The sequence below is a fragment of the Sciurus vulgaris genome, assembly GCF_902686455.1.
Source record: "Sciurus vulgaris genome assembly, chromosome: 11".
Lineage (NCBI taxonomy): Eukaryota > Metazoa > Chordata > Mammalia > Rodentia > Sciuridae > Sciurus > Sciurus vulgaris.
Window position 1 is genome coordinate 37,719,984 of NC_136472.1, and position 26,491 is coordinate 37,746,474.

At 33.9% G+C, this 26,491-nt stretch overlaps 1 protein-coding gene across 1 annotated transcript in view; it reads right to left on the reverse strand.

Moving 5' to 3' along the window:
- Positions 1 to 26,491, reverse strand: part of PDHX (pyruvate dehydrogenase complex component X) — a 78,308-nt gene that overhangs the window by 33,049 nt on the left and 18,768 nt on the right. The window contains exons 2-4 of the mRNA XM_079104675.1: positions 24,529 to 24,609; positions 11,939 to 12,039; positions 1,762 to 1,961 (exon numbers count right to left, since the gene is read on the reverse strand). Coding sequence (XP_078960801.1) covers positions 1,762 to 1,961; positions 11,939 to 12,039; positions 24,529 to 24,609 — 382 coding nt within the window. The remainder of the gene's footprint in view (positions 1 to 1,761; positions 1,962 to 11,938; positions 12,040 to 24,528; positions 24,610 to 26,491) is intronic.

Below are 26,491 nucleotides of genomic sequence, written 5' to 3' on the forward strand. Positions count from 1 at the left end.
AATTTTTCCACATCCTCACCAACACTTGTTATATTCTGAGGTGTTTTTGTTATTGCTTGTTCTTGTTTTTTGGACAATAGCCATACTAATCAATGTGTGCTCAGCCGGTGGTTTTGTTTTGCCCTTCTCTAATGATTAGTGGCACTGAGTAACTTTTCCGGTGCCTACTAGTCATTTGTTTATCTTCTTTGGAATAATGTCTATTTAAATCTTTAAGCCATTTTCAAATTAGGTTGTTTCATAATTACTAAACTATATCCTTAATATATTTTTTAAGTCCTTGGTATTACCTTGAAAATGGTTCTATTTTTACATATACTCCAGAAGAGTAAGAGGGGGGAAAGACAAATTGATGGATTTTATGGGCTAGTAAGCCCACAGTCATCACTAGTAAGCATCAACTCTTTATTTAAGGACTTTGAGCAAAGTAGCAAATATAAATAACTTACATACTCTCATGAGGAAAATGAGTAGAATGGATTGGGTCTGAGAGTTTAAAACTGACAAATGAAGAAGAACATTTTAATGTATTTGCTACTGTGAAAACATCTACTTAATATAGGCCTACTGTCACCAAATTTTTAGATTTTACAAGAAAAACTTAAGTTTTAGACTGCTGAATAAGATTAAATAGTAACCAAACAATTCAAAAAAACTTTCTAAATCACTGCATGGACCAGTATCATACAGGTTTACAGGCCAGTTGGTGTTTAAGAAAATATATAGTGGGACTTCAGATTTGTGAGTCTCTAATGATGACAGATTTTTGACCTAGAACACACAGTTTGTCATCTTTACAAGGGGAGAAAATCATTAAGTACTGTGAGACTATTTTCTGATTTTCATAATAAAAGAAAAGGAAATTAAGAGAGTCCAGATACTGAAGTAAGAAATACTTTGTGTGGTAAAGGAAATTAGAAAATTAGCACTAATTACCCTGATCTATCATTAAGCATTGTATACATATATGGAATTATTATATCTCATAAATACCTACAAAATTAAAAAGAAAAAAGAAAAAGAAAAATCAGTACCTAAAAATTACTATGATTTTTTTTCTGACAAGCACTGACAATGGTAAACTAAAGAAACACTATTAAAAAATGAAAAGGTTCACATTTTTACTCAAGTTGAAAAAAGATCCTAATAAGACCTTGTCACTCTGAAGAACTTATTAAGAAAAAAAAAAAACTTTGTATAATTATAAGGAATATTAAATAAATGAAACTTAGAATTTACAGAGTTCATCCATTATACCTATGTAAAGCTAAAGTAAAATGATATTTACTAAGTATCAGTGTGGTTACAAAGCAATTAGACAAAACTGAGCTCTCATCTATGTGTGAATCTCAAATGCAGGGTAGTTTGAAAAGGAATACATGTTTAATTGGTAATTAGAATTCCATGAATGGGAACACAATAATGAAGTTTGGAATACTGAATTCCACTCTGAAATTCTAAAACCTAATTCAAGTTCAATGTGAAAACAAAAGCAACAAAAACAAGTTGTTTTTGTTCTCCACTGGGCAAGAAGGATCTTCAGAGCACCTGGAACATAGCAGATATTCAATAGCTATTGCTAAATGAAAAATAATGGTAGAATAATCATTCCTAGACCTCAGTTTGCTCACAGAAATAAGGGAAATTCAACAACTTCCTATGAAATGTACAAAGAGGCTTTAAATAAGATAATGATTAAAAACTGTAAGTGTCAATAACCATTGCTTTTTTTAACATTATCATACAAATAAACATACTCACTGCGGTGTCCCTGCTGTATGTTCCTTCTTAACAGGGAGAGAAATCTGTGGTTCTGGTGAGGGGCCAGGCACTGATGGTTTTGAAACTGGTGGTGGGGGACCTACATCTTTAGGTATTTCAACATGTTTCCAATCTTGTCCTTCTTCAACCATCAAACCAATCAGGGAACCCAGTTTTATGTTTTTAGCTCCTTCTTCAACCTATATTAAAAAAAAAAAAATTGCATAGATACAAAGGCTCATGACTGCATCAGGTAGTTTATGCCATGGAAAGATCTCTTAATCTGAGCTGAACGTTACTTTCGGATAGCTTGCCTCCACCCTCAACCTGCTACTTTCTTTCCCTTATGCCTCTAACTTGTGTCCCCCTTCACTACCCTTCCTCTCCCAGTTATTAGTAATACTTTCTGAGATGGAAGGAAAAATCTAGATTCTTTCCTTTCTTGGCAGCCTTCAAATATATGAGTTACCATTACTATTGTTTTTGATGTCAATTAATACATATCTAAAACAGGCGACTGTGGTTACATACCTCAATTATTTGTCTTTTTCAATTTCTACACTTTGGCTTTGTAATTTCAAGAGTTCATAAGGCCTTACTCCCCCCAAATTAGTTCTATCTACTAAAATGAATTTAAAATAAAATCTTTTCAGTAAACTTTAGTCTCTGGGGGAGGGGCAGGGAGGGATATTCCATTGTACAGATAGAACTGGTTAACTTCTGGTTAATATTAAGTTAAATAATATCAATATTTAACTTTATTATTTAATTCTTTCCCTGAATATCTAATTATAAAAGCTGAAAATAAAACAAAATCATGAGTTTTTTTTTTTTAAGTGCATCAGTTATACTATGGTGTCCTAGCTAACTAGCTTTTCAGATAATATTTACCAACTAAAGACCTAAGTAAGATCAAAGATGATTTTTTTAAAATTAAAAAAATATATATTTTAAGCATTTCAGCAGCATTAATTTATAAAGAAAAGGATGATTCTGATTTACTCGTTAGTTAAAAGATGTCCCTAGAAAATCTGTAGATAACAATAGTTCATAGGCTCAGTACTGGAAGAAAATGTCAGTCCTTTAAAATTTTCTATTACTCCCTTTCAATTATTCTAAATAAGGCTCATTATAGATGTATTTAATGAATAGCAGAATGGCTGTAGGACATTCATTAATACAGTAATTAGAAGGAAAAGCATAACACCTAGAATGCCTTTGATGTTTCAGAGTGACACTAATTCTGATGCTTATTAGTATGTGCATTATTCTTAAAACAACAAGGCATAAATTCTGAGGGTTTGGAAACCTTCTAAATTTATTAATTACCAATGGGGAAGAAAAGGAGTAATACCTTAATGAAGCACATGTATATATACATGCACACATTCATGTGTATATATATATATATATATGCATATATATATAAACAGATACATGAAACTAAATAAGAATATGTAATGAACTGCAGGCTGTGGGAAAATACTAAACAGTCCAAGAAAAATGTAGTTGCAAAAACATTTTACTTTGCAAACTGTTCATTTTTCTTTATGTCGAAAAGATGAATTAAGATTATTATTAGGTTAACATTTTCTCAATCTAAGAGTGTTTAATTATCTGTCTATGGGTTGCCTACTAAAAGTCACAAAGTAAAATGAGTAATTCTTTAAAAACTTATAGAAATAAGAAGAATTAAATGATATGAAGTCCACTTGATAATTACTTTCAAAAGTGAACCAGACATAAGATCTGTATCCAAGTGCAAAGAATGTGATTCAAATGTAAACCATTTTCTTTTGGGGTAAAGTTTTGTTTTAAAAATATCAACAGTTTTCTGAAATAGAGTCAGATACAGTATTACATCTGAAACTGACATCTCTTCTGATTAATTTACTGCAAATCATATGAATGATTCCACACATAGCCTTATCAACACATTAACATTTTCAAAAAGAGGCAGTAAAAAGCTTTTATTATTGTTTCAATTTTTACTCTATCTAAATATCAAACAAAATTTAATTTTAAGTACTCACATTTGTCTCATTCTTAAAAAAAAATGAGACCATGAAGCATAAATATTCAGAACTGGTATACGCTTACTACACAGGAGCAAATAATACTCTGTAAAATTGTGTTTAGAAACCAAATAGGTCTTTGGTATTTTTCTGTCTCCCCTGTCTGAATTAGCACTGTAGATGCTAAAGTACCTGGAGCTTTAGGTCATCTGAAACATACAGGATACACCCTTGGCTTACTTGATCAAAGCTTTCTATTACTCTTGTGGAACTGATTTCTTAATATTAAATGAAAATAATTTGCACTTAGCCCTATAGAACTTACAGCTCATTAATACTGAAATTCTGAATTAAGTCTGTCATTCAAAGAATTAGCCTTCCTTCCCAGTTGTGTACAGATTTCCTGGGTTTCACTGCTGGCTACATTAGTTACTTGTTATATAGTCTTAGTAAGGTTTGTCTATTTCACCATGCCTATTTCTTGATCTGTAAAATAAAAAAACAGTAACAGCAGCTATGTGTAGAGATGTTATAAAGAATAAATGAGTTATATATAAGGCACTTAGAAGAACATGTCACCACCACAAATGTTAAAGGTACTATTATTATTGGCTGGTGGGGTTTCCTACAAGTTACTTATTTTTAAAACAAGAAATACTATCAAAAAGGATCAAGATTAGGTGCATCTTGATAAGGGTTAAAAATTCATGCCTGATGGTCCAGCATGTGGCTGATAGCACAGAGGGCAAAGAGCAACATATAATGGGTGGTAAGGCCTGTGGCAAATTCTTAATAATAGTCATAGGTTGAATTCCATCCCTCCATCTGCACCAGAGATGTTCCCAAGGGGTGATATCAAACATCCACAAATGTACTAAATACAGCCCACCTAAATTTATCAGCATACCCAAAGACATGGAATGCTGAAGTAGAGGCATGAAGTATCTACAGCAGTATTTCCCAACAGAGCAAATTGTTTGAAAGGGTTCACTCTGTTAAAAGTACTGATAAAAACTGTCTTTTTGCTTCGGGCATTATAAATAACCAATATCAAGCAACTATTTAAATATTTTTATTCTTTCAAATTGAGTAATTTGAGAGGTAACTAAATGAGCTGAGTCACGTGACTGACTTACTTGGTTTAACTATGGTTTTCCAGCACAGTGTGAATTACTATGCCTTTAAATTACTTTTATTCTTTAAGATAACCTGTTTAATTTATATGCATAATTAATTCTGGTTTAAAAGGAAGATACATAAGAAACAATGAAGATGAAATCAAATCAATGACAGCTAAAATGCAGTGAACACAAAGAAACAGTAAGTCCTTGAATCCTTTCAAGTGCTAGGTATGATCCGAACACACTTATTAACTCATTTAATTCTGTTAACAACCTTACTGAAGTAGTATTATTTCCATTTGTACACATGGAAACTGAGGCACAGAAAGACTATATAACGTGTTCAAGATCACAAGGATACTAGGTGACAGATCAGGATTTGAATTCTGAGAGAGCATTCAAAGTGATCAGCATCATATCTGAAAATCACAACCACTGATCAAAACTATCATCCAGTATCTCAAGAGGGTTCTAGTATTAAATTAAAAAAAAAAAGCTTAAAACAGAAGACAGAAAGTAGATACAACTGATTTAGCTTTTAATTCATAGAGAAATAGACTACCTTTCCTCACAATTTGTCATTTACCCATTTCAATAGAAAAAAATAAAACTGAGAATAAGCTTGATTTAGTAGAATGTTTTGAGCTTTGAGATGGTATTTTTTCAATTAAAAATATCAAGATCTACAGAGAAGAATCTACTCAAGGTTTTGCTGCTTCAAATTTTAGCCATAAACTTTCAAACAATAACATGCATTTTTAAAGGTAATTGTGGGCCACTTAATGAAAAATAAGAATGGGGGAGGGGTAATCTAAGAAATAATCATACTGAAAAAAAATACATATTTTTAGGAAAATACCAGAGACATAGCATTAAGAGTGAGATACAGTTAAGAAACTAACTGAGGAATATGACTAGCATCAGGTGTAATTATTCTATTGTTTTCAATATTCAGATGATCACAAGTGTTTTTTAAATTGCTTTAATACCCATGGATGTTATGTTTCAGAATGACCTTTTTGAAAATTGTTTTGAATAATGGTCTAATATAATAAAAATTATCAATAGAGATATTGTCAGTCAATAAAATAAAATTTAAAAAATATATGTTTAAATAATTTTAACATCTTATACCCTTTTCACCCCCAGAATTTATAGCAACTCTAAATATACTGGAAGGCAGATCACAAAACCTCTAATAAACCCTCCATGTATGTCAACCTAAGATTTTGCTGTATTAGTTTATCATTTAAAACACCTGCAAGTCCAATCTGCTGAACACTAAATTTAAAACTAAGTTGATGAACTGATCTCTGTGTAATAATTAAAGGTTTTCTGCACAATTTATTAGGAATTGAAAGGGAATTTAAAACTTTTTAAATTAACTGAAATATATTAGAAATAAATAATAAAATTATACACAATGAGCAATTATTCTTTATTAACATAGTAGGAACACAAAACAAAATGTAAATATAAAATTAAAGTGTAATAAATATTTTATATTTAAAATGAAATTCAGATGCAAAACTTATGAGTATTTAGAAAGCCAAATCATGAAGATAAAATACAAAAATCTCTTAAATTCCTAAGAGTAAAATGTACTGTAATTTCTAATCCTTTCAAATATGTGAGCGCAAACTAACCATTAGAGTTGTAGTACTTATTTTCAGTGTTCAGTTTAGTTTTATTATTATCCCTTGCCCTTTAATAAGCTCAATTATCCAACTCCTTGATTTTGAAAGTACAAGTCTCTGGAATGTACTTCTGTAAAAATCATTTTATTCTGTTTGCAAAAATGAGAATTATTCCACAGTGAAAGATAAGGGTGCAACTTTTGCTAGCGGTGATGGTGGTGCAGGCTGGAGTGGGGTAGGAGACAAAAACTAAAAGGCACTAGAAATACCACCTTGATTTGTTCCCTCTGTAAAACTGCCTAACATTGTGACACGAATATACTCCCATTCCCATTATCCAGAAAGCATGTAAAATAATAATAAAAACACAAAACCCTAAAGTACACAGTCTTTTCTTTGGTAGGAAATACTACTCCGACCTTTCAGAGCTTTAGGGACCCTAAGAATAGGCACTACTGAACCACCCACATGGTTAGCCAGTTGAAATGCATTATTAAGCAGTTAAATGGAAAATGTTATAAATTCTGAGAGATTTTTTTCAGCCAAGTAATTCAGAACTAGGGCCAAGAACATAGCCTGTCAAAAGCACACACAATAAAATGCAAACTGGATTTATTACATTTAAGCAATCTTTTTCTTCTTCAAAATACTGCACATATTATTCAAATTATTTTTGGTACGAATATTTTTATTTTCCTAGTTATAAAGGTAAAACAAACATTTTGTTCCTTTGGTTCAGACTTCCGTTAAGGAAGTCAAATGTATTTTCAACAATGTGCTTCAATCATATACAGATGTTTGACATACTAGAATGTCAGGAATAAAACAAGTGGCTAGAAAAAATACATACAAGAGGACGTTCTAGTAAGAAACACAGATTGAAAAGTGTTATGAGACCTCTATCTAAATAGAATGTAACATTCCAAAGTATAGTCTTTGGACCAAAAAGACAATGGAAGGTGTTATATCCATCTTAATGCAGAGGTGAACTGCTGGCTCAGAACCAAAAACATATCCGCAAGGAACTACCACTAGAGGTATGTCTTACCTGTACAAATCAAACTGTAGAAGCATAAATGAATACCTATTATCCAGTCACAAACAACCAATACAAATGCTTAGACACACAGAATGACATGGGTCATTTATGTATTCTCTCACTTAAACGCCCCCACTAACCTAGGATCTTATAATCTTCTCTATTATGAAGTAAAAGGCACCAAGGATAAAGAATTTGCTTCTCATTATGGAGTTATAACTGCAGAAGACTTTAGTTACATACATCAGGCAGCACTGTGACTCCCAGAGACCACAGTATTAGCTGCTATACCATTCTGTCTGGCAAATGTTCTAGAAATGAAGAAATAATAACATATTGGTTGGTTCCATCAGTAGAGATGTACTTTACCATATGTAAATTTATGCATTTTATTTTACTTATTTTTTCACATTTTAAAATTCCATTTAAAAATAACATGCACTAACAATAAAATAAAAATAGAAGCTACTCTAACACCTGCAGACTAAATAATACACTATTGAATAATGAATGGACAGCAGGAGAAATTAAGGATTCATTTAAGTATAAAAAAATACTTAGAGGTAAATGAGAATACTGATAAAACATATCAAAATCTCTGGGACAAGGGCTGGGGATACAGTTCAGTTGGTAGAGTGCTTGCCTCGCAAGCCCAAGACCCTGAGTTCAAATCCCCAGTACCGCAAAAAAAAAAAAAAAAAAAAAAAAATCTCTGGGACACTATGAAGGCATTACTAAGATCAACACTGCATGAGCTCAATCATTAAAAGAATGAAAAGTCAACAACTAAATGACCTAATATTATATCTCAAAGCCTTAGAAAAAGAAGAACAGATCAACACCAAAAGTAGTAGAAGACAGGAAATAGTTAAAATCAGAGTTGAAATCAATGAAACTGAAACAAAAGAAACTGAAAATATTAACAAAACAAAGTTGGTTCTGTGAAAAAATAAATAAAATTAATAAGCTCCCAGCCACACTAAAGAGAAAAAGAGAGAAGACTCAAATTATTAAAATATGTGATGAAAGAGAAAATATCACAATGGACACAACTGAGATACAGAAGGTAATTAGAAACATTTTGAAAATTTATACTCCAATAAAATAGAAAATCTTGAAGACAGTGACAAATTTCTAGAGACATATGAACTACCCAAACTGAGTAAGAAGTACATATACAATTTAGATTGATCAATTTCCAGCAATGAAATAGAAAATGTCATCAAAATTCAACAATCAAGAAAAGCCCAGGACCAGAAGGAATCTCAGCAGAGTTCTAACAAGACCTTCACAGAAAAATAAACGCCAATACCCCTCAAAATAGTCCATGAAATAGGAGGAAACCCCTCCAAACTCCTATGAGGCTAATATCACCCTGATACCAACCAGACAAAGACGCGTCAAAGAAAGAAAACTTCAGACCAGTATCCCTGATAAACATAGATGCAAAAATTCTCAATAAAATTCTGGAAAATCACATACAAAAACATATTTAAAAGATAATGCACCATGATCAAATAGGGTTCATCCCAGAGATGCAAGGTAGTCCAACAAACAATATATATAATTCATCACATCAATATACTTAAAAACGAATCATACGACCATCTCAATAGATGCAGAAAAAGTATTTAACAAAATACAGTACACCTTCATTTCAAAACACCAGAAAAAATAGGAATAGTAGGAATGTACCTCAACATTGTAAAAGCTATGTATGCTAAACCCAAGACCAATATCATTCTAAATGGAGAAAAATTGAAAGCATTCCCTCTAAAAACTGGAAGAAGACAAGGATGTCCTCTTTCACCACTTCTATTCAACATATCCTTGAAATTCTAGCCAGAGCAATTAGACAGGAGAACAAAATAAAAGGGATATGAAAAGGAAAAGAATTTAAACTATCACTATTTGCCAATGACATGATTCTATATTTAGAAGATCCAAAAAATTCCACCAGAAAACTTCTAGAACTCATAAATGAATTCAGCAATGTAGCAGGTTATAAAATTAACACCTATAAATCAAACACATTCTTATACATCAGTGATGAATCCTCTGAAAGAGAAATTAGGAAAACTACCCCCATTCACAAAAGCCTCAAAAAATATATATATATATATTTGTGAATAAATCTAACAAAAGAGGTAAAAGATCTCTACAATGAAATCTCCAGAATGCTAAACAAAGAAATTGAAGTTCTTAGAGGATGGAAAGACCTGGATAGGCAGAATTAATATTGTCAAAATGGCCATACTACCAAAAGCATTATACAGATTTAATGCAATTCCTATTAAAAATCCCAATGACATTCTTCATAGAACTAGAAAAAGCAATCATGAAATTCATTTGGAAAAATAAGATACCCAGAACAGCCAAAGCAATCCTTAGGAAGAAGAGTGAAGCGGGAGGCATCACAATACCAGACCTTAAACTATACTACAAAGCCACAGTAACAAAAACAGCATGGTATTGGCACCAAAACACTCATTTAGACCAATGGTACAGAACAGAGGACACAGAGACAAACCCACATAAAAACCGTCATCTCCTACTAGACAAAGGTACCAAAAACATTCACTGGAGAAAAGATAGCCTATTCAACAAACGCTGCTAAGAAAACTGGAAATCGACATGTAATGAAATGAAATTAAATCCCTATCTCTCATCCTGCATGACACTCAAAGTGGATCAAAGACTTAGGCACCAGAACAGAGACCCTGCAGCTAATAGAAGAAAAAGCAGGCCCCAAATCTTTACCATGTGGGGTTAGGATCTGACTTACTTAACAAGACTCCTAAAGTGCAAGAAGTAAAATCAAGAATCAATTAATGGTAATAATGTGTGTTTCACTCTACTATTCAGACATTATTACCTCATATACATATATGACTGCATGACCGATGTGATCCTACAATCAGAAAAATGAGAAATTATACTCCATTTGTGTATGATTTATCAAAATGCATAAATGCATTCTACTGTCATGTATAACTAATTGGAACAAATAAAAAATTTTTAAAAAGAATCAATAAATGGGTTGGATTCAAACTAAAAAGTTGCTTCTCAGCAAAGGAAACGATCAGTAATGTGAAGAGAGAGCCTACAGAATGGGAGAAAATCTTTACCACATGCACCTCAGATAGTGCATTAATCTCCAGGATATATAAAGAACTCAAAAAACTTAACACCAAAAAATTAAACAGTTCAATCAATAAATGGGCTAAGGAACTGAACAGACCCTTCACAGAAGAAATACAACTGATCAACAAATTACATGAAAAAAATGCAAATGAAAATTACTCTTTCATCTCACTCCAGTCAGAATGGCAATTATCAAGAACACAGGCAACAATATATGTTGGCGAGGATGTGAGGGAAAAGGTACACTCATACATTGCTTGTGGGACTGCAAATTGGTGCAGCCATTAGGGAAAGCAGTATGGAGATCCTCAGAAAACTTGGAACCACCATTTGACCCAGTTACCCCACTCCTTGGTTTATACCCAAAGAACTTAAAATCAGCATATTACAGTGATACAGCAACATCAATGTTTACAGCAACACAACTCACAATAACTAAACTATGACACCAACCTAGATGTCCTTCAACAGATGAATGGATAAAGAAAATGTGGTCTATATACACAATGGACAATTACTCAGCATTAAAGAAGAATGAAATGATAACATTTGCCAGTAAATGGATGGAGCTGGAGAATATCATCATGCTAAGCAAAATAAGCCAATCCTAAAACACCAAAGGTTGAACATTTTCTCTGATATGAAGAAGCTAATTCATAATAAGTTGGGGGGTAGCGGGGGAAGAATAGAGTTACTTTAGATTAGGTAGAAGGAGTGAAGGGAGAGGAGGGGAGGGGAATGGGGGCAGGAAGGATAGTAAGGATAGTAGAATGAATCAGACATTATTACCCTATGTACATACAACTGGTGTGATTCTACATCATGAACAAGAAGAATGAGAACTTATACTTCATGCAGTATGATGTATCAAAGTGCATTCTACTATCATGTATAACTAATTAGAACAAATAAAAAATGAATTACAGAAAATTTAGAAAATACAGAAAAAAGGCTATTATTAGACCTTAACAATAAAATACTTTAAACATTTGAATTAAAAATGTACTATGCAAGAAATAATACAACAATATAAATAGAGGTTAAAAATAAAAGGTGACTTTATTCCAAAGAGCTTTACATTTAAGAAATCTTTATCCTACCAATGTAATTCCACATGATATACACCAGAAAAATGGGAAGTTGTAGTCCATATGTGTATAATATGTCAAAATACATTCTACTGTCATGTATAACTAGAAGACAACCAAAATACAAACTTACCACTATTTTGGCCAAGATGCCATCATCACTTGCATCTAAGGTGACCACAGCTTTGTCAGTCTCAATTTCACATAATGCATCTCCAGCACTCACAGCTTCACCTACAAAACAAGACTGGGTTTGTTTTGTTTTTTTCTTTTTTTAAATATGAATATCTGTATTTGTGTGTAAAACATGATTAACCACCAAATACTCTGCAGTTATTTTTAGGTTGTGGAATTATAAGCAGGTCTCATCTCACATACATGTGTGTGTGTATATATGTATATGTATATATTCTGTTATATTTTCTAAAAGCTTTATTGGGGTATAATTCATTTGTTATAATAAAAAGCTATATTGCTAAGATAACTGAACAAATATTATAAGTAAAACCACACTTTAGAGACAATAGCAACAAATGAATATACTCTTTAGAACAAACCAATTCAGACCCCATATCTCATTTTCTTTTAACAGTGCTGAGGATCAAACCCAAGGCCTCATCATGCCAGGCAAAATCTCTATCTCTCAGCTAAACTCCCACCCCATCTCTTCCTTTTTAATGCAATTCAACTATTATTCTATGGAGAGAAACTTCATAATTAATAGCACTTTTTAGTTTATATTTTAGGGTAAGTTCAGAAATCCTATCAGCACAAATGAAATCCACACAGCATAAATGAATAAAGCATATACAGCATAAAAAGAGAAAATTAAACACATGGCTAATGTCAAATTAAGGATCAGTTCTGTGCAACAGAAGAAAATATAAAAACTTAAAAATCTGAGCAGGACCTGACATTACAGACATGCTGGTTTCTGGATCTAAAAGTAGGTTTGTGGTGGGAGGGAAGTGGAGAAAGAGATTTCTGTCAGGAAGTACAGGGAACTAAAAGCAGCCTGGTGGAGCCAGGGCACTCAAATAAGCTTCACCACCTGAAGCTAGGGCTAAGTCAGGCTGATGAAATGAGCAATCAAAACCTGCCTGAGGTTATGGCTTTATTTAGAAAATGTGGGTGTAGGAGATGGGGGACAAAAGCACTGCCCCAATATCAGAAAGTAAGTCAAACAACCTTCTGGCTTCAGGAATGCCATCTGCCAATATTCCCAGTATCAATAGCAAAATCCAGGGGCTAGGGGGAGGATAAGGGATGGGAAGGAGGGAAGACACTGAGAAAAAAAGAAAAAACTTCCACTCAAAAGTAAACCATAAAACAAGATCCTGAAACATATTAAGAAACCTAATGCTAAGAAAGCAAGTTACAAAATCAATAATTGGAACAGAAACAGATTTGAGAAGCAATCCATTTAGTGCAATCTGCCAAAGATTTTAAAATAAGTATCTAGAGGATGTTAAAAATATAAGTGAAGATAAAACAGTCATCACAAGAACAATAAAAATTTTTAAAAATGTACAGAAATGAAAGGAAATAGCATCAAGTAGAAAGGAAAAAAGCTAATTAGAAATCTTGGAAATAAAAATTTAAGTCACTGAAAATAAAAAAAAATCAGTGGTATATATTCTAGAGTGGACATAGTGAAAGAGTGAGTGATATTGAAAGCTGGCACCAAGGAACTATCTGAAACTTAATACACGCAGATAAAAAATTAAAAAAAAAAAATAGAAAGGAAAAGAAAAGAGCAGTTAAGTGACATAGACCAAGGCTGCAATGTGTGGGTTATGGACTTCCTAGGAAAGACTGGGGGTGCTGGTGGAGAGGAGATACATGAAGAGATAATTGCAAAAATTTTTCAGAAATAGAGAAGTGTACCTCACAATATCAAGAGTTTGAAATAGTTGTTATTGACAGAGAGGGGGCACAAGAGAGCCTTGTGGCAGGTCCTAAATCTAGTAGGTGGTAGTAACATAGGCATATGTACATATAAATCTTGAGATTACATTCTATGCAAGTTATACGTTGACAAAAATTTAACAGGAAAAAGAGTATTAGAGCATGTAAACATAATCCACATTTAGATACACTGTAGAGAAACTGCATACTATCAACAATAAAAACAATTTTAAAAGCTATCAGAGGAAAAAAAACATTACCTCAATGGAATGACAGACTGAGAGCACACTTCTCAGCAGCTGCAATAGAGGTCAGAAGACAATGAAGTAATATCTTCAAAACGCTGGGGAAAAAGAACTGTCTAGAATTTTACATGCAGCCAAACCATCAATTAAGAATGATAAAAGTGTTTTTTAGACACATAAAGGCTAGAAAATTAACCACTATGGCCAGTCACTTAAAAGAGCTCATACAAGATTCAGTCATCAAGAAGGAAAGTAGAAACATAAAGGACCCATGGGACAATAAGAAACAAGTTACCACAAAAGTTGCTATAATGCCAACCATTTACTATTTAAAAGGTTGTGTTTGAAGGTCAAAAAAGTAAAAACTCAAAAACTAAACATCAATAAAATGAATAAGGGAATGCTCAGGTGATAGTTAACCATATTGAATGTTGATACAATTAAGGAAAAATATTGAATAACTACACATTTTGGGGCAAAATTTAAGAATTTAAAAATAGAATTATCATCTAGAGCAATAAAAAAAATCAGAGGCAAAATAGAAAATAAAAATGATCACTTAAAGAAAGTATGTCCATGGAAAGAAAAGCAGAGAATAAAAACAGAAATGTACCAAAAACCGCAGAAATAAATCCAAATGTATGAGTAACCACAATAATTATAATCAGATTAAAACTACCTATAAAAGTAGTAGTTATGAAAATGCACTCAGAAATAAAATCTCGGTAAAGGTAGCTTAAAAGAGACAGACCTAAATTATAAACAGAACAAAAAATAAAGAGATAGAAAATATAAGACATACAAATACACCCCCATCTCTTCACATACACTCCTAAAATAGCTGGAATAGCAAAATTAACAGGTGAATGCAATAAGAAAATGTGAAAGAAAATCTAAAACACTAGTAGGTTAACAAGTACGCTCTGAAAGACTCCTTAGAATGGTATCTCTTCTGAGCCTGAAAAGATGAGGAGGATATAAAAGGATAGTGTGATTCAGGCAAAAAGCAGAATACCCACAGCCCTGGGGGCAAGAAACAGGCCACTTTGGGGGAACTGACAAACAGTACATGAGAGAAAAAAATGAAAGATTGGGCTGATGAGACAAGCAGGAAGGGACCAAAAAGGACATTTGTATGTCATACAGAGAAAGCACCAGTGTCAGATTATATATATATATATTTATATATATATATATCTTACATCTTTTTTTTTTTTTTTTTTTTGCGATGCTCGGGATTGAACCCAGGGCTTTCTGCGTGAGAGGCAAGCACTCTACCAATTGAGCTACATCCCCAGCCCTACATACTTCTTTATACATCTGGTGTTTCAGTTAAAACAGATTATATTTCAAAAGGAAAAATAAAAAAGCACTATTCTGTTTCTGTAGTAACCATGGGAGAGATCACTGATCTATGCAACCTAGCCATTAAACCACGTCTTAGATGGAAAATAAGTTCTGGTCATAATAAACCAAGTCAAATATCATTGTGCTCAGTTTCAACCACTCTTTAAGAACTATCTATAATTTCACTTCAGTCATACAACTTTCTCTGGTTACTTCAACTGACAAGTTTTTGTTTCTATTCCTGAATTCCTATAACCATTAAAATTAATTTGAAAAGAACCACAAACTGCAATATAAAATGTCATACTGCTGCTATTAATTACTTTTTAACAATTGTATTTTTTTCTACTTACTAGACTGTGAGCTTTTCCACAACAGAAACAGGGCACACTTAGAGATGTTTTATATCCCACTCCCATTCCTCAGGTCTCAGGTCAGTGCTCCACATGTAATGAATTTAAGATTAAATGCTTTATAAACAAACTGTGATAACTTCGCAAATCCTCATTTCCTCATAAGGTATACATCAAACTGTCCTTTACATGTCTTTTCATTCTCCCATTTGATTTGTAGAATGCTTCACATTTTAAATAGGTAGTCCTGTTTCTTATATTCTTCAAACAATACCCACATCTAACCACATAACATAGGCATATACGTCAGCTAAATAAGAATGCTGAGAGAGAGAGAGAGAGAGAGAGAGAGAGAGAGAGAGAGAGAGAGAGAGAGAGAAGGAGAGAGAAGGAGAGAGAAACAGAGTGTTGTAGCGTGGAAAGCTTTGTCCATGAACCACAGCAAAATGTAAAACATTATACTTTTATATAAAGAAGCATTAACCCTAATTTATTATGAAACTAAAGTTCAATCTACTGATAATCAAATACAATGTAAATGCCAAAAGAAAACTTTGAGACTAAATAATTAGTCACAACGATCCAAGTCTGCTAAGTTTCAGCTTTGATCAACAAGTTAGCACTATATTGAGAAAGACTGCTTGGTAGAGTAGTTAAAAGGAACCTCTCCCAAGACAGAACTAAGTTTCATTTAAGGCTGAACGCTTACTAGTGATCAGTCACTTAATCTTCTTTTGCTCTTGGGAAAACATTATTTAAAAAAAAAATCATGGAGCTGCAAGTGTTAGGTTAACACTTCACTTACATCTCTACATAACACTTCACATCTTCAGGTAGAAATAAAGACAAAACATTAGGTGTAGCTACTAACAACCATTAAGACTCAAGATCCATTGTAGCTCCCTATTCCATGGTCTATTCCTTCAAACAGATCATTCAACAAACATTAATGTATAAGACATTGTAGTAAGCACTGGGTACAAAAACAAGATACGTTTCTATTTGTAAAGAGTCTATAGTCTAGTAGAAAAGACTGAGCAGCCAGGACAGGCTCATGGACGATGTGAGGGGCAGAAGGCTTCTCAGCTGTCACGTTGATGGCTGACTGGCTGCAGAAGATGGCAGCCCTGGAGCGTTCCTGAGCCATCTCCTCGTTGTCGGTGTCAGTGGCGTAGGTGGAGCGGGCCCGGAGCGAGAGTGCGGGCCCCAGGAGGGGCCAGACCAGAGGCCCGCCCGGGGGCCGCTCCCCAGCACCGACGCCAGCATTATATCCTGTTCCTTTGTCCAGATGAGCAGCTGTCAGAGCTGAGAATGGCAGTACACAGAAGCTTCCCTCTCTCTTAGTAAATTCTAGACGTGAAATAGTGTCTCAGTCAAACACAGTTTATATTAACTAAACATTATAGTAACCAAACACATCTTGTGGTTTTTTACAAAATATTTTTGTTCTGCCAAAAAATTAAGAACAAGTCTTTATTTCAAATTTGTATATGATGGTAGAAGGCTACTTATTGTCTGTAAGACCAAATAAATCAGATCTACATAAACACAAAAGAGAAAAACCTCTTCTTATTGCTATGGTGAACCACAATGACAACTGTGATTAGAGACATGGAATTATTTGCTCAAAAACATTTACAAGTTGCCCCTATGTGAATGACATTGTACAAGACACCATGGTTAAAATTAGTAAGACAGAAATGCTACAAGAAGTTCCTAATCAGACTGAAGAAGAGTACAAGCTGGCAATGCCAATCCCATCCAATTAGGACACAGCCGAGTTCGAACAGAGAGGAGGGACCCCTATCTGTCAGTGTTTATCATTTCATCACAATAAAAAGGATGGACCCAAGACCTGAGGCAACCTGGCTGCTAGGCCAGGAGAAGTCCTGCCCCGAGGGCTGAGAGCACAAGTGGTAGTTTGAGAAGGAGCCTGTCATGTCAGGTTCAACTCCAAACATCCCTTTGGCCTCTTCTTTACCTGTTCAGTGGCTACTATATTGTACAGTTAAGGAAAGAACATTTCTATCACCACAGAAAGTTCTATTAATAATCTACAATTCATTCACCAATTTTAAAATTCTGATCTAAAGAGCAGCAATAACTATAAAAAAGCATAATGGTGAATGCAATTCAGCAAAAAAGGAATGAACCACTAATCCATGTTACAGTATGGATGATCTCAACCACGCTAAATGAAAATTCCACATTATTCTGACTCTATTTACATGAAATGTCCAAAAAAGGCAAAATTTTAAGAGATAGAACCCAGATCAAAGTCGTCTAAAGCTAGGGATGGGAGAAGCAAGCAACTGCAATCAGGCAGTGGAAACCATTCTGGGATAACAGAAGTGTTCTAAAAATGGACTATGGTGATAGTTGCACAATCTATGCCTTCACTAAAAGTAACTGGATTGTGCACAAAAAATAGATGAATGTTTAAATTATACTTCAAAAAAGTTGTTAAAATAGTAGTATACAGAAAAAAATACTGAGGCTATTTATGAAATGTACTTTTCAAAAATTTTCCACTTTAGCACCACAAACAAATTCCCAGAAAAAAAACCAGAAACCAAAGCTTCTTCTATAGTAGAATCCAGAATCTTGTGTAATGGTAACTAGTGATATAGGATAAAGCCTCCTTCAGAACAATTTTACTTCTCAAACACTAAGCTTGAGACAGTCTTAAGACTTATACAAAGCTACATGAAATATTCAAAAGTCTCAGTCACATGACATAAGAAAGGCTCACTAAGAATGATAAGTCTCTGTATTGGGGAATCACACCCAGAGCAGCAGGGGTCATCACTTACTGAGCACCTATGTCTGTTCCAGACACTATGTGCCTAAGCATGTTACACAATTGTCCAGGGTGGTTTTGTTTCATAGTGCTTCCTGGCAGAGCAAAAATCTCAAATATTAATCTCAAGGAAAATAAATATTTTTTATACATGCAAATATTCTCTCATGAAAGGGGAACAAAAATTTTTCTTTTAACAGATTTGACTTTTCAATTGATGAAAAAATAAACTATGGCCACTTAAATTAAATAGAAATGACCTGAAGCAAACTTTCTGTACCACAATCCTCCCCCTAAAAAAATCTGTAATAAAGATATAGAATTATAGTTCAACTCACCTTTTAAGAGATTTTGAAACTGTGTTATTTAGCACTTTCAAAGTGTCTTCTCTACTGTCTTCTTATATTGGCAGTACAGAGGATTGAACCCAGGGCCTTGTGCACACTAGAGAAGTGCTCTGCTATTGAGTTATATAACCAGGCCTTTTTAGTTTTATTTTTTGAGACAGGGTCTTGTTAAGTGCCTCAGGCTGGCCTCCACTTTGCAATCCTCCTGCCCCAGCCTCTCAAGTAGCTGTGATTACAGATGTGCACCACCACACCCAGTTTCTACTAATTTTATGATGATACTTTTAATTCAATCCTGACTAAATAAGCATCCTAATACTTAATATTAAATCATGTTCTAAGATTCATTAGCTCAAAAAGATGAAAATAATTTATATGCTATGTTACTGCATGTAACTTAGAACATAAAAATAAGTTATGATTGAATTTTGAAGCCATCATATACTTTAGACTTCATCTAGCTTGACTCACTCCCAGGTAGTTCTCATGGCAATGCAGAAGCTCTCAAGGGCAAATCATGTTTCCTGAGTCAGAGTTCTTTTACTGCACCCTTACCTCGCTAGCTTATAATACGCAGTATTAACAAAAGTGGCTGTGAATTAGGGTCTCAGATTTTTAAGAAACCTTTATATAACTAAACTTCTATCGACAGGCTATCAGATCATTATCTATCCTTTGCTTAAAAATAAACTAGATTCATAATTAGATACAAAAGCATTATTTTTCATGAAAAATTTTTCAATATTCTGAATATTTTAAATTCTAAAATAATTATTTTAAATAACAGTAACCATACACTAATAAAGATCTCAATATAAACAAAAAACATAGCTAATGAGAGAGGTATACAAAAGAGGACTACTTGTTAGACTATACATTTGTTGTCAATATAAAATGAATGAGCCAAGTCATCATCAACATACAAAGCCCCAAGCACAGACTTATCCCAATGACTACATAAACATTAACGAAAAGAAGGTATACTCAAAAGAACACAATTAGATGACAAAGTTTAAAAAACAAGCTAGTGGATTATCAAGAAATTAGGCTTTCAATAGCTCTCAATTATTTACTGTATTGGTAAACAAGATTTTCCCTTCATTAGGCAGAACACAGAATTTTAAGAGCAACCTTCAGGGAAATATGATTCGGGACTTCAAATACATCTTGGCCTGCCCTACATGAAAACTGCACATTGTCATTGAAAGTAAAAAAGATAAAATGATGAGACCGTGTGCCTTCTGGCCCATAATCACAGTCCATATTTTAATGGGTATGCACAACTTATTATCAGTGAGCTAGAAGTCTGAGAAAGAAATGTGGCCTGATTTAAAAAACAAAAACAAACTCCCATCTGCTTGGCTATCCATTCTCAAAGTGTGAAGAAATTTAGTCTTTTTCTCAGAAAGCCTTTTACTACTCTACCACTGAGCCACACCCCCAGCCCTAATCTTTTTTTTAAAGACCCATATCAAATACCACCTCATCTACAAAGCCTTCCTGGATCCCTGTCACATTCCCTGCTTTTGGTTTACTCTCCCTTCTGTCCCTATATTTACTAATCAACTGTTTACGGTGCTGTCAGGTCTGTTCCAATTACTGCATTAGTCATTCGAGGGGAGGGAACACATTAACACATTTAGACATATTCCCTACTATGGAAGAGAATTTAGCAATGCTTCCAATCACACGGGTACTTCCAAAACCAGGCACAGTCATCTGGATAGCCTCACTGTGCCACATCTCCTTTATGGATACCGGCCTAATCCAGAGGACCACGCTTCTGCTCTGAGGCCCATTTTATTATCTATCTTCTTGCTTTTCCTAGCACCCCAGAAACCCTCAAAGAATGGCAGCCTTGTCCCAAATTCCCAAGCTTACTTCACTAGTACTCCCAAGTAAGTACTAGTGCCAGCCCTCTTCCCAAGCCTCACATGTTATCCCTGGCAAATGTAATAACACGAGTGGCTAGACCTCTTGGAATCAGAACTCTGCCACACTCTCAGTTCTTGCCTATTACTTCCTCTATATATTTGTTGCACAATGCCTAACAGACTGAAGAAATTGTCTTCTTTCCTCCTGTGAAGCTTAACCTGGTGCAGAATGAGTATAGCAGGGAGGGAAAGATGCCTATACCACATGCTAAGAGGCTACCTGAAGGGGTGACCCAACCACACATGGCAATGATGAAAAGAAGAGAAAAAGGAACAGAAAGCTGCTGCCAGAAAAATCAAAACATTTTCCCCCAGCTTTCTGTTTCTGTTCTTTTTTTTTTTTTTTTTTTTTTTTGGGGGGTAGTGGGGATCAAACCCAGGGGCACTTGCACCACTGAGGTACATCCTTTTTATTCTTTATTTTGAGACAGGGTCTTGCTAAATTGCCAAGGGCCTCACCAAGCTATAGTAGCTGGCCTCGAACTTGGCAGTCCTCCCCAGGCGCTGGGATTACCGGTGTGGCCCTTTGTCCTTTTAACTGATGAGCACCGTGGCATACTCTTACTGTTTTGCCTTCACATGCTCAGACTTAATTTTAAGCACCGTGCGAGGTACTTAATATAGTTGGTATAGTATCAAATATTCTCTTAATAACATCAGAATTCAAATTCATCTAGTGCTTATAAAAAATGGAGTAGTTTTCCACCTCAAATTATATCCTGCAATACATACAACTTTTAAAAATATGCATAATTACAAAAGTTTCAAATTTATACAAAAGTAGTGGAGAAAATTAATGAAGCCACACATGCCCCTTACCTGACATATAATTTTTAGCTGATTCATTTAGTCTTGTTTCATCTACACTCCTCTCTACCCTCTTATCTTTAAACAGGATTATTATGCAATGAATCGCAGACATCCTATCATTTTATACATACATATTTTGACCCTCTTAAAGATAACATTTTTTAAAAATGTAACTGCAGTGTCATTATTAAACCTCTAAAATTAGTACTTCCTTAACACTGTTAAAATGATCAGCCAGTTTTCAAATATTTCCGTTTTATTTGCTTGAATCATAATCAAAATAAGGTGTACATATTGGCAATGATCTCATAAATATTTTATGCTACACATTTGCCTGCCTCACCCCTTTGAAATCTGTCTGTTGAAGAAACTGACTTGTAGAATTCCTCACAGTCTGGGTATTGTGATATACTTCTCCTGATGTCGCTGAACATGTTCCACTTTCCCCTGAATTTCCTGGAAAATGGTAGCTTAAGCTACAGGGCTGAGCATATTCAGTTCAATTTTCTGGTGAGATTACATCATATGAGGTGGGTGTACTAACACCTGAAAGCACATAACATATGGTTGTCTCTCTATTTTGATGTTAGAAGCCATGGCTGATCACTGACTACATCCATTATCAGTTTTTGAAGTGAGTTAATTTCTTAGCATCCTCCAAAGCTAACAAAATATAAATATACTTAATTTATATTTTAAAATACTATAATTATTATAATTATTGATCCTCAAACTGTCTTCTATCTTTGACTCCTGAGTCATCCTGTAAGAAGCCCTCAGAAGTTTTTGAGAACTTCCTTGTTTTCTGAACTGAAAAGATATTCCAAGTTGATATGTACACTTCCTGCCACAGAACAGAAAGTAGCTAGGAACCTTCAATCCCTTCAGTGGGAACTGTCTTTAGAGAATACAGTTTGGGTTCTGGATGCTCATACTACCTAGCTGGCCCTTGTTTACAGACATGACAGGGGACAAACACAGAAAATCACCATCAAAAGGGATTTTCTTAGCCTTAACCATCTTTTTTCTGTTTCTTCTTTAAGCCACACCAAAGTCCAGGTTCTTAATATCATCTTAATCATTCATTTGCTTTATCCCATAAAATACACATAAAAGACTGAAGAGTAACAACACCAAAATAACCACATAATATGATTACTCTAACAGTTTAGGATAATCTTTGGGAGATGCTTCATCCTTCAGTTAAAATCTATTAGGGATACATAGTCAAATTTACCAATATTTCAAATAGCTCTCCTCTGTATGGTTATACCAGCCACTTGATATATAATCAGTTCATTTCTTCATTTTACTTTAACTGTACAAGGCTCTTTAAAAATTTTAATTGTTTTAAAATATGCACAATGTGTCTATGCTTCCAAAGTGAGAGATAAACCAAGATATATTCAGAAGTCTAACTTCTACTACTTTTTCCACCATAATATTCCCTCCATTAGTTCATAGATAATTATTTACTGTTTTTTAATTTGTTTTATCCTTTTTAAATTTTTATAACATTAGCACTGCCATCCCTTTCTTTGATGAATAATATACTATAAATACTTGTCTCTACTCTGCTTTTTCACTACAGATCCCTTTGTAGTGATAAAAAGAGGTATTTTTCATTCCTTTATGTAGTTGTAATTATTATGAAAATTATGTAACAAATCCTGAATGGATCAACACTTCAATTGCTTCCACTTACTGCTTTATAAACAGTGCAGTGATAAAATAGCTTTGTTTCTTATTTTTGCTAGTATAATACTGAGATAGGTCCTGAAAGCAGAGTTGCTGGGCCAACTGTAACTTTTCTAGATATTGCTAAACTCTCTTCCCTGGAGTTTATATTATTTTGCATTTCCTCTAGCAATGTTTGAGAGTGCCTGCTTCCCACTATTCCCTCCACAGCCACATTAACAGAACAGCTTGTCAAACTTCTTGTCAATATGATTAGTAAGAAATGATAACTCAATGTAGTATTTGTAGGTTTGTTTTCTTATCAGTATAAAGGTTAAGTGTCTTTTTCTATGTTTATGAGTCATTTACAACTCTTTTCCGTAAAGTATCTGTTCATATTATCTTGCCAATTTTACTACTGAGTTGACAGTCTTATTCTCTATTTTTTAGGGGTATTAGCCCTTTGTCATATAAACTAAAAATGTTCTTTTTCATTTTTTCTTGATTTTTTTCTTTTTTACTTTTCATGTTTTCAGCTATGTAAGTTATTAATTTTACCATCAAATCTATCAATATTCTCCTTATTGTATCTGGATTTGGAGTTATGGTTAGGATGTTTACTTTCTGGTTCAGAGGAATTGATCATCAATTTCTTTCCCTAGTATTTATAGTATACTGTTTCATGTAAGCTTCTCATCCATTTGTAATTTATTCTTGGCATAATACAAATACTAACCTAATATTGCCTTCCTTCATCATGCACCAAGTATCCAAGTATACCTACTTCCTCATTTTCTATTCAGTTCCATTAATCTGTCTTTTAAAACACCAACTCCACTGTTTTAATTATAAAGACAATATGTTTCAATAACTAGGAGTCTACCTTCTCTATTGCTCTTCTTTTGAGGCTTTTCCTTATTATTCAGACTCATTTGCCCTCTTCTAATCAACTTCCCTAGCTCCAGGAAAACAGGCCGTCACACAGTCATGATAAAGTTATAAACTAAGGAAACTGATAAAAGCATGAGGTTGAAACTAAAATCTAAGAATAAGGATCGAAAATTGAGGAAAACCCTTAAAATATTTTAAAATTCAGTGCTTGTGGAAACACAGGATCTACCAAGAAAACTTTGCTACATTAACATGGAAGATTTTTATTTAAACAAACCTATATTAGTAGCAAAGAAACAATTTACTTCATTTATATTATGTATGTATAATACAACTGATCAGAAAACATCAGAATGATCAGGAAGAGTGATCAACAAAGCACAACAGACCTCAGTGAGGTTCTTAACTCACCTTCCTTTTTCAGCCATTTGACAATGTTTCCTTCTTCCATTGTAGGTGACAGTGATGGCATTAGGACCTTAATAGGATCAACTGAAAGTGAAAAAAAAGAAAAGATTAGCCTCCTCCCAAAAAGTTCTTTACAAGGCATCAATATCAGTTCCAGTAAATTACTATCAACTTCTGTTGAGAAAGAGGGTCCTCCAGAGACAACTCCCAAATGGCAAATAAAAAAGTGTTCAGTAAATACTAAGGAAACATAAAATTCTCAACTGTGCTTTTAATAAAACTCTATTAAAAAAAAAAAAAAACTTTTGACTCTTTTATGCAAGGTGCTTACAAGTTAAAAAAAAAAAACAGAAAAACTGATTTAGGATTGATTTAGGTTTCTCCTTTCCCTTTTGTCTCTGCAAAAAGTATTTATAGGTAAAATGATCAAAAGAAAAGAAAAAAAAAAAAAAACATCAAAACAGGGTTTTGATGACCTACAGAATAATCGAGATTAGACTTTAAGAAATTGGTTGTTCTAATGTACCTCTAAATCTATACTATGCAATATTCAAAGGTATAATATACTTTTCAATATTCAATACTATTCAGTATTCAAACAGTATATTATAGCACTCAATATTCAATGCTAGCAAGACTGAAAGGAAAAGTTTACCTAGTCAAGGATAATCAGGCAACAGAACCTAAGCAGTTGAACTGATCTCAGATTTTGTTCCCTACCACAATTCAACTGGGGATCCAAAAAGGCTGACCTTAAACCTGAGACACCTCTCACTGAAGCAAGCTACTTTTTCTTTAGACACCTAGAAAAGGAGACAGTATGTATTTGTCCTGCTCTACTTCCCAATAATTACCCACTGTCCAGGACCATACTCAAAGAGCACACAGCTTTTGATTAAAATTTATATAAAGCTTATACTATAAATTATCATAACAACAAATTACATTTTTTGAAATCTTTCACAGAACCATGCTCTCCTCAGATTATTCAACATTCAAGACCGAAACAAGTAAAATACCGCAGCACAGCTAACATATTTCAAATGTAGAAGAGGACAGAATTTTTTTTTTTTTTCCTCCGTTAATGTATTAGGGTTAAAAGTAAAGAAATTTAGATTCAAGTTAAATGAAGGTTAAGTATTTCTTTTGGGAAATGAACTAATATTATAGTAACTTTTGAAGAATTCTGATGGTTTCATGTTAAACGTACTTCCAAGTACATATTAAGAAGAACGGTTCTGTCTATTCTCTACTTCCTCACTCCTCCGTAAAGGACTGGGAAAAAGCATGTCTAACTGCCTCAACTTTGGTCTCATTTTCTTTTAAGAACTTCCTGTCTATAAGGAACCTGAATTTTCCTCTCATGAGGCTCTTTCATGGTCCAGGCAACAATGAACCTGCCTTTCAAAGACAGATCCACAGGATCACCTCTCACTGTTCCCATGATCAGGTCCCACTGGGTGTGAAGTGACAATTCACGTATGTGTGTTTGCTTTGTATACACAACTCTCTCCCTCAAACAAAAAGTCAAAGTATAGATACAGGGTTGTACTGGGTAGTCCAACTGTACAAGGCCTCAGTTCTAAATCACATTCTCCAATCCAACCTAGCAGCATTAAGACTTCACCCACTCATTCAATCCTTACACACCTGACTCCTTTCCTCTCTCTAAATTTGGTACCAAATTCTAAGACAGCTAGAATTATCACTCCTAATGGTCCAACAATGATAGAGCCCAAACTAAACTCAAAGTGAGCATGACCATTTCATCAAAAAGAAGACTACAGTTCAGATTAAGGGACCTGAATCTCTTAGCCTAGCTCTCTAGGCTGGTCTCTATTAGACTGTGTTACTTTGCATCTCAATGTTCCTTACAAATACTGATCACCAATTGATTGTTGATTATTTATAGCCTATTCATCAAACACAGTAAATTCAAATACAGCAAACCAGACACATCAACTCC